The sequence below is a fragment of the Triplophysa dalaica genome, chromosome 9, assembly GCF_015846415.1.
Source record: "Triplophysa dalaica isolate WHDGS20190420 chromosome 9, ASM1584641v1, whole genome shotgun sequence".
NCBI classification, from domain to species: Eukaryota; Metazoa; Chordata; class Actinopteri; order Cypriniformes; family Nemacheilidae; genus Triplophysa; species Triplophysa dalaica.
This window is the reverse complement of record NC_079550.1, coordinates 15,576,344-15,591,831: the sequence shown is the minus strand read 5'-3', so window position 1 is coordinate 15,591,831 and position 15,488 is coordinate 15,576,344. Positions and strand designations below refer to the sequence as shown.

Genomic DNA, 15,488 nt, shown 5'->3' with positions numbered 1-15,488 from the left:
TTTATATATGTCGCAGAGTTGCGACACTCGCATAGACGTCCATTGGAAGAATGGAATGCGGAAGGAACTTCTGTCCTGAAGGGCTCTATAAGTTGGTTAGTTGTTAAAACACATCTGTGCAAAACTGGTGTTTTATTATAAGGATGTAGTTACATGTAAATTATGTGTCTTTGTCAAACTATGGTCTAACACTTGTACAGAAATATTTAGTGTGTTAATGTGTACAAGAAATGTCTTCTGCAAATTATATGGTAATATCAATGCACATTAAAGAATGTGGAATGATTTGTAGTCTAAAACAATCCTTGCTTTATTCAGTACTGCCACACTTTTAAAAAGTTGATTTTGTACATGATTTATATGAGATTTCCAACTTATTTTATTATCTATTGTCACCCCGAGAAACCTATTTTCAGTAACCCATTCTAGGATTTAAACCCATTCCCTTTTTTAAATAACCGAATGACATACATTTAGTTTTATTAGTGTTTATAAGTGTAATTTGCCCATTTCTAAAGTTATAGTCTCTACTAGTGTTTTTAAATCCCTCCCAGAACTACAAATATTTGTATTATCTGCAAATAAAACTAGTTTTAAAATATTTGAAACTTTGCACATATAATTTATAGAAAGTAAAAATAATTTTGGGCCTAGTATTGACCCCTGGGGGACGCCACAAACAATATCCAAATATGAGGATGAATATTCTCCCAACTTCACAAATTGTCTCCAATCTCTTATCTCCTAAATAACTTTCGAAAGCTTTTTTAAGATCTATAACTACTCTAACAGCATATTGTTTTTGATCCATAGCTTTTGTAATCTTCTCAATAGAATCAATAAATGGGAGAGATCTGGACCTATTTTAACTAAATCTATATTGACTGTCTAAAACTATTTTATATTTATCTAAAAACGGCTGTTGCGTTACATAGCCTAATTATTATTGTACTATATTTTATGAAACCTTGCTACACATATGTAATAACCATTTTATAAACCAATAAGCCCAGCAAACCTCTTTTGACAATAAAAAGCTGACAAAGGCCCGTTTTTAGTAAAAAAAAAAAAACGCTGGCCGCGTTTGTATACAAATAGGAGCCGAACGCCATGACTTCGGAGGGTGCGTCTGTGCAAAAAGGCAGCCCAGAGAAACAGATAGGCAGCATAACGGAAGTCTATTAGAGTTATAAACAGAGAGCGTTTATTGAAATCTGTTGCAAATATAGCTGTTTTTCCCTCTCTTCTCTGCATAAACCCATTCAAACAGACTGACAGTTTTGAACTATTGAGAGCTCCATGAACAATGTGACCATGCGGTGGAGGATTTAAAGTGTGTCACAACTCTGTTTTTTAACGGCTCTGATAATTACTATAGGCCTAGAATGCAATATTCCTAAGTGTGTAAAATATAACGAATAAAAACAAAGGAAATCTTATCTGCATGATGAACAACCTTTTTAACAAAGCATTGGCTAAAATGATTGTGTTTGTAAATTGGATCATTTTTATATCGAGTTTAATAGCTTAACCTCCTCCCCTTCCCTCTCTCCCTAAAACAAACTCTCTCTCTCTCCTTCTCTGCGGTTCCACAAGTGTGTCTCATTTCAAGGTGACACCCTCTGTGCTCCGAGCACACCATGCAATTCATCTGTGAACACAGTGCTGCGCTTTTTTAAACAAGACAGAAAATCTTTTCAGCCTCTCGAGGCTGTTGTTACTATAAAAAAGAACGAGACACTGCAAACTCAATGGGACCTTAATACACTGAGAAAATAGATTTCTCTGTCCGGGGGAATTAGAATTGCATTGAGAAGTAACCTTGAATGAGGAGCTTCACCTCAAACAAAACCTCTTGTTACTAGACTGTGTGTTCTTACCGTATGCTTTTCATATATTAATGTACATGTCTACATCAGTCAGAACAGATTATGTCAGTGCTTTTTTTAAAGAAAGGTCTCACATCCAATATTGCAAAGGCACGCTCTGATGATGTCATCACAGTCTGATGTTTTTTCAGGGCAAAGGTCTGCGAGACGAATGATCCAGATTGTTTCTAATAGCAGGTAATGGCCGAAAAAATGACCACGACACTCACCTTCATGGTAGGGGGTGCAGTGCGAGGGGGCGAGGGTGGACATTCTCCCAGAGGCACGCTGGAGATTGTCATCAACTCTTGTTTCCTGTGAAACACACACGATAACTGTTAGACGATAGACACACTACAGTACATAGAAAAATATCAGGTGGTGTAGTTTGAACTAAAACAAAAGGTGAGATCTCTCATGCACATGCATACAAACATGTTTGTTTTTAATATTGGAAGGACATTACTGTTTATCATCAGGTCACTTTGACTTTTGTTTTTGTTCTAAGCTAAATTATTTTCCATCCCCGGGTTCTGCACTTAAGAAAAGTCAGGTAACATAAAATGTGATTTATGAGGTTTAATTAAAATAAAAGAACATCAAACTGATTATATTGATTTTCTACTTGATCTAAGCCTTAAGGAACTTGTAATTCCATACATGTATGACACAAAATAAGATATTTTGAGAAATGTCTCAGTGGTTCGGTGTCCAAACGATGGAAGTCAATATTGCTCAGTTACCAATGTGCTTCAAAATATCTTCTTTTGTGTTACAAAGAAAAGAAAGTTTGGAATCACAGGAGGGTGAGAAAATGAACAAATTATTTAAATTTTTGAGCGAATTATCCCTTTCGTATTGCATATTAACAATTAACAGCCCTACCTTTAGACCAAACCTTTACACAACCCTGCATGTTTACATTTTCATTAAGACTAATATTTAGTATGTTTGAGCAATTTTTACCAACCTACGCACACTCCCACACACACACAATCAGAGGGCAAAGGGTCAGTGTTGTACCCTTGGCAGAGTCTACTGAATAACACATGTTTATACCTCCAGAAACTAAGGTGAAAGGCTAAAGGATTAAAAAAAACCTTAACAGTTGTGTTCTTGAACCTTGGTATTTGCACAGAGACATAACAAGAACAGAACCTGGGCAACCAGACCTGCAGACAAACTGCTGTAGGTCAAACGAGAGGAAAATAAGAGGGACAATGAGGAGGGTACAAGCCACACGGAGAAGCCATAAGCAGGAACATGATAGCATTTTAAAAGCAGTTCTTCAGACGTAGACAAATGAGAGAGGGGTTACTTGAAATCAGAGGTTAAAATTAGGCCAGAAGGCAAACAGTGAAACTGTGTCTCATTACAGACAGTCTGGACTCAATGGCTCCATTAAAATCTTAACTTACAGAAAATTATAACACCTGAAATATTAGAAAGAAAACACAATTACAGATTTATTATCAACAAAATGTGCTTTTACTATCAAAATCACAAAGAACATGATGTCAGCAATTCCTTTTTTTGCGCAAATATTCAGATTTTGTTGCTATATAATCAAATCAAATCAAACATTTAAGTAAAAAAAATCAATGTAGCAAATACGAAAGTCTGGATCATATAATATTTATAACAATTTCATCTGCAATTACAAATGTTTTCATTAGATACGAATGAAAAAACAGAAGCATGTTCACTCAGTAGTCGAATCCAGTGACACAGCAAATTTGCTATTTCATTCCCTAGAAGAATTTTCAACTCCACTTCAGCAGCAGGTGAGCTGCACATTATTCACACAACACAGGTGAAAAGGACCTAGACAATGTTAATGTATTTTGAAAATATGTCCTTTTTTTGTCTCACTGATAAATACATCCAGCATACGGAAGCAGCTCACATCCCAAAACCCAAACAGACAAGCGTGAGTGTGATGGTCAGTCTTTCCATTCTCCAAGGGAACCACAGCTGTTTGAGGGATCGTGGTCGAGGACACCAGGGGTCTCATGTACAAAGAATTGCGTTGAATTCATACTAAAACATTGGGTACGGACAAAGCTGTAAATGCACATTCTCACGTTAATTTCACTGTTACTACATCCGACAGTGAGCGTGAAAGCTGCCGTACGCAACGTTTTTGTGTGTACGTGGCATTGATACATGAGGCCCCAAGGACTCTAAAACCACCAGCGGTGTCCCAATTTCACCTCTATTCTATACATTTTCTCAATAGTGTCATCAGAATAAAGCTTCACTACATCAGCTGCTCTTATGGGACTTGTGGGTCGTGACCCCAGAAATAAATGACTGGTTCTCTTCTGATAAGGTTACAAGCAGTGGAGAAAAACAAGTGCTAAATCCAATTAATAAAGTGCAACTAAGCATATAATTATGCATAGTTTGGATAGCAAAATAAACAGACTTATCGATTGTTAAGAGTAAAGAGAAATGCTTTCCATATTTTGAATATTTGTCATAAAGGGCAGTTTAGTCAAATGTCACTGCATTTTCAAATCACCGTATATTATACAGTATATATGCAATTATGTGTATGGGTCAGAATCTGTCAAAGGAGTAATTTAATGTAACAAATCTTTTAAAAATTGCTTTTAAACAAAACAAAAATCCCCTCTCAAGTTTCTGATACATATAATTTACAATACATTAGCATATCAATGCTGTCAGACTGAAAACTCATATCTCAAAACTGCCACTGTATAACACACAGCCTTTTTTCAATAACTTAACACTGAATTCAACACTGTGTTGTCAAAGTTGAGAAGCTCTTTTCAAAACTTTTTATTAGCTAGAGACTCGTCTCAAAATCAGTTATTATACAATTTATCTGCCAAAATGACAAAAAAACGAAAGATTAGTCAAGAAAATGATTGAAAATATTCAAATCAAGGCATTGTGCACTTTGACAAGACTCATACAGTAGTAGTAAAAAATTCAAAAAAAATTTCCTGTTGTTCCAGCAGATTTTGACTCATATGCATACATAATATACATAGATTAGTTAAATCAAACAAGATGAACTGCATGACACGCCCTTATCTTTAAAAACTATGACTACACAGTGCACTGCTGTTCTCAATGTGTTTTGTATTGTTGATTACTGGCCATTGAGATTCAGGAGTACATCATTTTTAGTAAACATGCGATGTGAATCAGCATTTTGACTCAAGTGTAATGACACAGATTGCCGATGAATCAGCATCACTGACACCCTCAGTCTCACTCTGCAGGAGAGGACAGGACAACAGACACTGCATTACAACGAGAAGCTGAGGAAGGTGTAGAGTACTAAAACAATGTGCATCACAATGTTACGCCCAACTGTACACAGGTTGGGCAATACGCATGATATGTTCAGTTGACCATGTCAATATGATCCTCATGGTCCTGTGAGCTAATGGTCTTGTACCAGACATTAAAGGAGTAGTTCACTTTCAAAATAAATGTTCTTGATCATTTACTCTCCCCCACGTCATCCAAAATGTGTATGTATTTGTTTCTTTATTTTAAAAAGAAATGAAGGTTTTTGATAAAAACATTCCAGTATTTTTCTCCGTATAGTGGACTTCAATGGACTCCAAACGGTTGAAGGTCAAAATTACATTTTCAGTGTAGCTTAAAAGGGCCTTAAACGATACCAGACGATGACTAAGGGTCTCATCTAGCGAAACGATCTGTCATATTCTAAACAAAATCTAAATGTATATGCTTTATTAACACAAATGCGATCATGGCTTCACGTAATAAATAATTATGCTGAAAAGGGGATGTCAGTGTTTACAAGTTGAACGTGCAAGTTTTCAACGTAACTACGTATTACGTGACGTCATGAACACGCATCCCAGAACAAAGCAAGGCGAGCATTTGTTCATAAAGCATATCGATTTTTTTTTAATTGACAGATTTTTTCTCTAGATAAGACCATTATTCATCGTCTGGAATCATTTATGCACTTTGAAGCTGCACTGAAACTGACCTTCAACCCATTGGAGTCCATTGAAGTCCACTATATGTTGTAAAATCCTGTAATGTTTTCATAAAAAATCGTAATTTCTTTTCGACTAAAGAAACAAATACAAAAACATCTTGGATGACATGGGGGTGAGTAAATAATCAGGAACATTTATTGTGAAAGTGTACTACTCCTTTAATACAGTCTGATAGGTCTTCAATAGTGCAAAAGGTATTTTCGTATTTGATGGGTAATCGTCTCACACGCAAGTTATGCAGCATGTTAAGATGTCATGTAGGTAGATTGACAGTTGTTGCATGACAAAAAGTCTTGGCATCACTGTTACAATGGCAACCAATGTACTGTTAATAGACCTGATATTGACTACACTGTTTCGATGAAACTGATTTAATTGAATTTAAAAATCAAATCAAACACTAAAAGATTGGCTTATATACTAACTTTATCCTGTCACAGTTTATGATGCAGATTGTAACACATCTGTTACCCTGAATCTCAAACACAATTAACGATTACAGTAAATCACATTCATTGCTTCAATACAATATCATCAGTTCATAAAGGAACCTGGATGATGAGATATATCCTGTTGTCCTGCACATGTTGTCAACACTCATTTCCAGCGCTCTGTGTTCAGCGGCTCAGTTTTAACACAAGGCTGTATATCTGCCACTTTAATTAGGCCTGATTCAATACTAACCACATCTGCCCAGTGATTATCATTATCTCATGTTCCGGCAACATACAGTATCTCATGTTGTGATTATACTCTAGAGAGACAAGACAACAAATAATATATACAGAGAAACTGTGATATATAGTCGGTTTCAAACGTTATGTGGCCCAAACTTAACCTTTAAAGGGACAGTTCACCCAAAAATGAAAATTCTGTCATCAATTACTCACCCTCATATTGTTCCAAACCTGTACAAATGTATATGTTCTAAACACAAAAGAAGACATTTGAAATAATGTCAGTAACCAAACCAATCTCATCCCCCATTCAAATAAAAACTATGTTAGTCATTGGGGAATGAGATCTGTTTGGTTACTACTTATTCTTCCAAATATCTTCCTTTGTGTTTAGCAGAACAAATACATTTATACAGGTTTAGAAAAATCTGAGGGTGAGTGAATGAAAACAGAAATTACATTTTTGGGTGAACTGTCCCTTTAACTTCTGTTAGACTTCCGCAAAGAATCAATAACTCTTGAGTAGTTTAATTTAATTCAATACCATTGATTTCATATTAAAATTAATACACATATACATGAATATAAATTAATATATAAATCAAATATCAAATATTTTGTTATATTATAAACAAACAGACCAAAAGTTAACTTCGGGCCAGGCGCATGTCTGATGAAACCACATATACTATACACTGTAAAAATACCGGGCAGCTGGGGTGCCAAAATATATATATATGTATAATATGTTTTGTACAGTAAAATTGCATATTTGCAGATGTTGCATCTTATTTCTGTAATTTAACATTTTTTTTACAGATTTCGAAGACATTCTGTGAAATAAATCAGTAAAATGACCTAAAATTAGTTTTTTACATGAGTCTAGTATAATACCGTTTTTTCAGATATGGGCATATTTTGCCCAGTGGGATTTTAGAAAATAAACTTAGACAAGTATGATTAGTATGACATCAAAAATGTCAAACAATGTAAATACTGTTGATTAAACCTATTAATAAGTAAAGTTATTTAAGCAAAAATGAGATTATTATGATTGTAATATTGGTTTTGAATGTCATAGTTTTATGATGAATATTTTCATGATGAATTTGTAACAGTATGTTAAAAGGATTGAGAAGTCTGCGGGTCCTGGACAAGGGTAAACTATAAAATCTACATATAAAAGCCATTCAAAGAGTAAAATGAAAAGATGAAGACGTGTTTAAAAGTTAAAACAGTTTCAATGTGACCTTCATAAAACAAAGAATCTGTTGAATCCGTTGAACGTAATAATGAACTCCTGGGACATAAATGTCAAGTCGCTTTTATTTCTACAGTCCTTTTTACAATAAACATCATTCAAAGCAGCTTGAAATGTTTGTAATGTTGAGAAAACGTATGAGAAGAAACTAGACAAGATGAAAGAGAAGTAACTGAGGGTCGCAGCTAACAATTAAATTCCAATTATGAATGTTATTTTTGGGAAAGTTTGTAATGAACTTAATCACATCCCAATTTGCAAATGGCAGTTTGTCGCTAAATCACTGCAATAATGGATTTAATATTTAGCTGATGAAAAAAGCAATGACGACCAGAAGCAATTTAGCTGTTACCCACCAAGGGCACCTTGTATTTGTCCGCTTGCAGAAACTAGATGAATACAAGCCTGTCAGATTTATTCTTTACAGCTATATTATGCATGTTTGGCCTCCACATTATCTGTACAACACAGTTACTCGACTGCCATGACAGTGTCAAAGCTACACTTGTCCATATACTGACAACATGCTGTTTTAATCTTTTATCATTCGTCTCCATGCAAAGGATCACAGGAAGTAAAAAAGCTCTTTTTAACCATGATAGGATATTTTCGGAAGGAAATAGTGCAGGGAAGCGGACAGAGTTTGCAAATTATTATAACAGTGTGGTCAGAGCAATGCTTCGTGTTGTACATTGATATGCTGAGGCTATTTTTAGAAAGTCATAGAAAGAAATGTGGACACCGTCCAATGATGACCGTAGCATGATGTACCAAACAGACATACAGAATTTAGCTTCAATTCCTAATATATTATTCAATATATTGTAATAATGTATATATTAACAATGTATATATTTTAAAATGATTTAATATATTGAGTTAAAATATTCTTTGTGTAAGAGCAGTCTCACATTCGCCTCTATACATGCACATGCATATTATATACTGGATCCATAACACACTCAGAAATTAAAGGACCTTGTTAGACCCTGTTTCTTCTGAACTCCATATGGAGCTTTAATTACGAAATAATTTATGCTGAAACACAACGTTTTAACACATAAAGAGGAACAATCGATACTGAGTGCTGTTTAAACCTCCTCAGCTTTTAGTCCCCGCTGTGCTTACAAGAATTAGGACAGCAGGCGAAAGCCATTCAATAAAGCCTGATTAAACTATTCTGAACATTCAAAGTTTTCTCCTTTAATGCTTTTCTTTTTTCTTTTGTAAACGATATTAAAACAGGCTTGTGCTAGACCAAGGTGTTACAACTTAAAGGGATATTTCACAGACAAAACAAAATTTCCCCATGTTTTACTCCCCCTCAAGGCATCCTGACTATGATTTTCTTATTGAAGAATAATGCAGTTAAAGTTATAATACCACATATCCTATCAATGCCTTTTTATTGAGAAATATCCACATTGACTGCGCTATAACATTAATGTCTAATTTCCGTTATCTTTCTGATGAGCGTGAACCTGAGGCTTGCTTTTCCAAAAAGTCGACGCCCATTCACTCCCATTCTAACGTTCGGAAGTAAAATGATACGCGGTATTATAACTTCGACTGCATTATTCGTCAAGAAGAAAGCCTTGAGGGTGAGTAAACCATGGGGTAATTTTGTTTTGCCTGTGAAATATGCCTATAAGTTTAAATAAATTCTTAAAAAAATGTAATTCTGTCATCATTTACTCACCCTCAAGTTGTTCCAAATCTGTTTAAATTTCTTTGCTCTAATGAACAAAGAGGAAGATATTTGGAAGAATAGATGTAACCATACTGGGAAAAATGGTAGTCAAAAGTGCCCCAGAACTGTTTACTTTCCTACATTCTTAAAAATATCTTCTTTTGTGTTCAACAGAGCAAAGAAATGTATAAAGCAATTTTTCCTGCAATGGAAGTCAATGGTGGGCAAGAACAGTTTGGCTACAAACATTCTTCTAAATATCTTTCTCTGTGTTCATCAAAACAAAGAAATGTATACAGATTTGGAGGTGCGAATTTTCCTTTTTGGGTGAACTGTTCCTTTAAACTGAAAATAAAGTCAACACTCAGCATTATCATACTAACAAAGCATAACTGTCGGACCGAAACCACTTAAGAAAATGAAAAAAAATATCAGCATTTTTATAATAATCCAACCCTGTGTTGTAAAAGCTGACAATATTGGTAAAACCGATTGATAAACATAAAGGATGATCAACAGAAGTTTATACGAAGAAAATCAATAAAATGGATAAACAAGGTATGACAACGAGACAAAATAACAAAGAACTCGCTCAGTGTCAACAAGACTGCTTCTTGCATTAACACAACTGGATTTTGCACAATTTGATGCAATACCCACATTAAGGGCTAATTTTTAAATCACTAGAAACTAAGAGGAAGTCGGTTAACCCCTGATTCTCACCTGGTCTGCTTTAATTCCAATGAGCTTTTGCTTACCGTCAGTGGACAATCGATAACTCAATTAATAAAAGCATTCAGTCACTATTACACATTAACAAGACTATCCTTGCTACTATGGCAACTGCTCAGCAGCTGACATCCTATAGCAGCAGCCCTAGCTAATAACTCCCAGCAGGACAAGAGTGGCAATGAAGCAGTTAGGACAGGATGATCCCTATACACTTGTCAATGCTATTTAATATTTTCAACAGAATACTGGTGTAAGAAAATGAATGAAAAAATCAATGATTTAGCGAATAATTGTATTGCGTTCACTATGGAAACACTGTTTGAGGATTTTAGCTAAAGAAGGAAAGGAAGTTTTAAGCATGCAGTTCTTCTAATAATATCCATCATTCTCAAACACATTTCTCCATTCAATCTTAACCAACACTGAAAAAGACTTTTCCAGCTCAATAAATAGGTTCCCAGACTCCGACTCAGCAGACCACCACAAGAGCCTTGGGTGGGCGAGGGGGGGACACAGGCACCAAGCTTTTGATATCATTCCCTCTATTAAGGGAAGCTGTGGTTCTCTGGGGTTTTTAAATGCATTAATCCTTTGTCCATATCACTAAATCGAGTCTTTGGAGACAAAGAGCTTGCCAGAGGGTTGTGAGAGTGAGAGAGAGAGAGAGATAGAGAGAGAGAGAGAGAGAGAGAGAGAGAGAAAGAGAGAGGGACGAAAGGGGGCGAAGGAAAGAGAGAGTGACTTCTAAAAATACCTTCCTCAATTCAACCAATCTGTAAATAGTCTTTATACAACCTGCCAGTCTGAGCACTTGTTAAGAGAGACAGTCACCTCATCTATTCCACTTACAGATACAGTTCAATGAGCCAACACAGACACACACTCGAATACACCATCTCACTGTTTATATTTCAATAATGAGTGTCCACTATAAATCATACATAATGAAACTGTTCTGGGACTTTTGCGTATTATATTTCAGGCCGAACATCAATCTTATTCACTAAGCACCCACAATAAAGTTCATCCCAAACCCAGTAGTGTTTAGCTAAAGTCACTGTTTATCTTTTTAGCACCGCTTTTACATAAGTTTACTTTCTTTTGTTGACTTTCTATCTATATATTTTCTACACAATTATGTGATATGACCACCTGTTTGTATGCATTCTCAAGATCTAATCAGCTGTAATCAAATGATGAAGGTTTTAAAGAACAGGGGCCAGTAACAAGAAACCCATAAGTGTAAGAAAACCCTTAGTAACAATACTGTTACTATTATAATTAAGGGTTTTCTCACCCTAAGGGGTTTCTTGCAACCGGGCACAGATTCGTAGATGCTAGGAGTCGAGTGATGTTCTACAAGTACAAGAAAAATATGATGGATCGCTGCAGCGCGCTGCATCCTTAACAAACCAGTACTCATAACCAGTCTGAAAGATAGGCAACTGTGGATTGCAAATTGCCCAGTGCTTCTGCGAATAAGGTCCTAAAACAACACAGACGGCACAATTCATTCTCTGTAAATTCCATTTCCAAGCAACGGTTTCACAGGAAAAGATAGATCAAATATTCCCATTTGCGGTCTCTTAAGCAGAACTGATAAGAAACATCACAACAGTGTAATTCATCACTTCCCCAACATGCTGTCCTGTGGTAACTTTATGGCATGTTGTGTGTATATTACGAAGTGTGCTTGCCCATTCTGCTGACAACAGCAGGTCTGTTTAACAGCCTCTTCTGGATGAATGAGCTGCGTGTGTTTTTCAGGTACTCATTGATGACTCGAACAGTTACTAGAGAACACACACACACAAAGATGACACAGTATAGATGATAAGTAGGATGAGGAACTACGCTGGAAGGTTATGAAAGGGATTGTATGGTCTGACCTAAAGCGTAGAGTCTGTGTGTATTTGGCCTAAACGACTTTTAATTTTAACTATAGCTTCTTATCAGAAACGTTCTCTCGACAACATAGCAAAGACGAGAGAGTGGCTAAAAACAGGAGATGGGCAAATAAAGTACTAACTTATTTACATGTCTCTCTCTCATAGATTTAGCATTTATGAAACGGTTATTCCATATGCGAAGCACGGTTTCATGCTGTAAAATAAAGTAAATAAAGTGATATTTAGCCTGTGTCATATGGTCAGCCGTTATAAATCAGGTTATTTTGTAAACGCTTAGAACTCGCCTCGGCCAATCACAATCAAGGACCAGAACTGACCGTTTTATCAAGATACTGTAGTTGAATGGATGGATAGATGATAGATAGATAGATAGATAGATAGATAGATAGAGAGAGAGAGAGAGAGAGAGAGAGATAGATAGATAGATAGATAGATAGAGAGAGAGAGAGAGAGAGAGAGAGAGAGAGAGAGAGAGAGAGATAGATAGATAGATAGATAGATAGATAGATAGATAGATAGATAGATAGATAGATAGATAGATAGATAGATAGATAGATAGATAGATAGATAGATAGATAGAATAGGGTAACAATTAGATATTACGTAATGACGTAAGGGGGAAAACTGGAGAAAAAAAACTGAGAGGAAATAAAGTGTGATGGAAACAGAATGAGTCAGGAGGTGCAGACAGTGCATGTGAACTGCAGGAGACAGGATCATGGGAGAAATGAGTGATGAAGGTGGAGAAAATTAGAGTTCAGTGAATTCTGAAACAGGAAGACAGCACAACATTTGCATTCGGTTCTTAATGAACCAAGGTTGTCGCTCTCATCTCACAGTATTTGTCAAGGCAAACAGAAAAGGAACATCACATAATATTAAAAATGCTAACCTGATGTTGAAAACAAAATATTACACCAGCTGGCTCATGGTCTTCAGCTAGAGACTTTAGAAGGCTGCCAACATTTCTTTTGGTTTATTTTTCCACATGTACCATGACTGAATCGGCTCAGGAAAAAAAAAACGAATTACACTCTGATTATATTCAATGCTCTTTAAATCCCTCTCGAGTCCAGCTTGAAAACTATTTTTAGAACATAATGCAATTACCACAGCAATCAAGCCTTTGCTAAAAACACGAAAGAGCAATCACCTTCTGAAATTCAAGTTGGCATAGAGTCAAGGTGATTTACATTACAACGTTTACAACTGCTGACGTTTTTCACTTACTCAAAGCCAAAGTTTGAGTATTAGACGTGGAATATGACGTTAGCAAATGCCAACGTCTCTGGTTCGATTCACATATGCTGAATGCACCGCAAGTCTTTTTGCATAAATGTAAATATGCGTCTCTGCACACAGACAGCGAAGCCGACGCACGGGACATGGCACATCTAGGGAGCATAAAAATGGTGATTCCAACCGTTATGTGACACACATGATGCCAGTAACAACAGTAGTAATCGATAAGCTCTATGCAAATTGAGCCCCCCACAGTGTCTGCAAACACAAACCGCTTCGTTTGTTTCACATGAGTCACACGACATCTGTGTGTTTAAGTGTGTAAGTGTGTGTCTGCGCAGTCAAATCAGTTCTTCATTAATGATTAGACAGTGTTTACACTAGGGCCGCTGTTGCCGACGAGCATGCCAGCGGTGAAGCAGGGCTGCACTGACCAGACAGCCACCAGAGAACCTCAGCGAGACTAGAAGTGAATGCTAGTTAATGAGTCGTCCCCTCCTGAGATTTTCTTCTTTATAAGATCTGACCTGGTTGACCCTGATCTGGGGAGTATGGTGATTTAGCTTGACCTCTCTCTCTCTCTCTGTCTGTCTCCTCTTCACACTTGGTGTTTATCACATAGATGTGAAATATCTCAAGAGTTTCTTTCTTAAGTGACCTGTTTCTTAGATGTCCAAGACGTTGTCATCTCACATGTGTGTACTCTAGAGTCGACAATGTTTAAAACAGTGCTCATTCTTGCCAAGATACTGCATGTCAACACCAGACTCAAATTTATTTTAAAGGATTTTTAAGTTAAAATGTTAAAAATAAAATTAGTAATTTACCATAAGTAAATTATATGTATTATTTTTTCAAAGTTAATGTATGAAATAACAATGAACAATACTTCAACAGTGTTTATTATTCTTAGTTCATATTAATTTCAACCTTCATTAATAATTTTTTCAATGCACATTAACATAAGTTGATGCACACGAACACTTCCTGCTGAATACATGCTGAAAAACTATATTACTGCTCATTGTTAGTTCATATTAGTTAATGCATTTTAATATGTTAACAAATACAACCTTTTTGTAAAGTGTTACTAAATAAAAAAACAAAAAATAACCTAAGAAGTAAGAAACGCGAAATACAAGTTACTAGGCATAATATAAAAAAATAAATACTTTTTTTGACAGGCAGTGAAGGGACGAATAAGAACATCCTCCACTGAGTTACAGAAATGTGTCCTTCACTACATACTGACCCAATTACAATATAACACACTCCTACATAGTCCAGAATGACAATAAAGGCATAAAGTATACATACAATGACCTACATAGCTATGAACTTCACACACACACATACAATATGGCCAGAATCCAAGTGCCTATCTTGCAGGTCATCTAGAGCACACGAGCCAATGACAACACCAGAGCCCAGCGTAGTCTTAATCAAGAAACAGGTCCATGTTAAAGGACAGTAAGAGAGAAAAGTTCACCCACCGCTCTTTCTCCCTCTGCCGTCTGGACTTGTGCAGTAGTCCAATAAGAATGACAGCAGCCCGAATTCCAGCTTTTTTGGAGTTCACTTTGGATTCAGTATCTGACATTCTGCCTGGTCCACAGTCTGGGCTCTCAGTCCCCGTGAAACAGACTTTGGACCAGGACTGTCCTGCGCTATTCTGGCACGACTAAGCTCTCTGACACTGGATGTGGGACTGTGAAAATACATCTCCGTCTGTGTCCCTTCTTCTCGTGCCCTCTCTCTCTCTTTCCTTGCTTTACTCCCTCCTTCACTGGCTCCCTGGTCTGGATCTGATAGGTGGAATAAACAACCAACCCCACCCCCAACTCCTCCCCCTCCCTTACAATACCTCTCTCTCCACTGAATTTCCATCTGTTCTGTTCCTGGACTATTTGCCTCTCCTGCCAGACATTTCCACTGGATAACACAACACGAATTCGCTCAGTCTAAAAAAACTGTCCTCTACTGCCCTCTTTTCACCCCTACGCCTTCACACCGTATTCATTTATGCATCTTTCTCAATTTGACCTTGTATGTCATCTATCCAGTATCCTTGACCCATAAAAATTGCATTTTTAGC

The 15,488-nt window shown here is 36.4% G+C and overlaps 1 protein-coding gene across 5 annotated transcripts in view; it reads right to left on the bottom strand.

Moving 5' to 3' along the window:
• Window positions 1-15,488, bottom strand: part of rap1gap2a (RAP1 GTPase activating protein 2a) — a 67,079-nt gene that overhangs the window by 15,521 nt on the left and 36,070 nt on the right. For all 5 annotated transcript variants that reach the window (XM_056756318.1, XM_056756315.1, XM_056756317.1 and 2 more), the window contains one exon: window positions 2,099-2,183. In XM_056756318.1, the coding sequence (XP_056612296.1) occupies window positions 2,099-2,170 (72 nt within the window). In that variant the 5' untranslated portion in view covers window positions 2,171-2,183. The remainder of the gene's footprint in view (window positions 1-2,098; window positions 2,184-15,488) is intronic.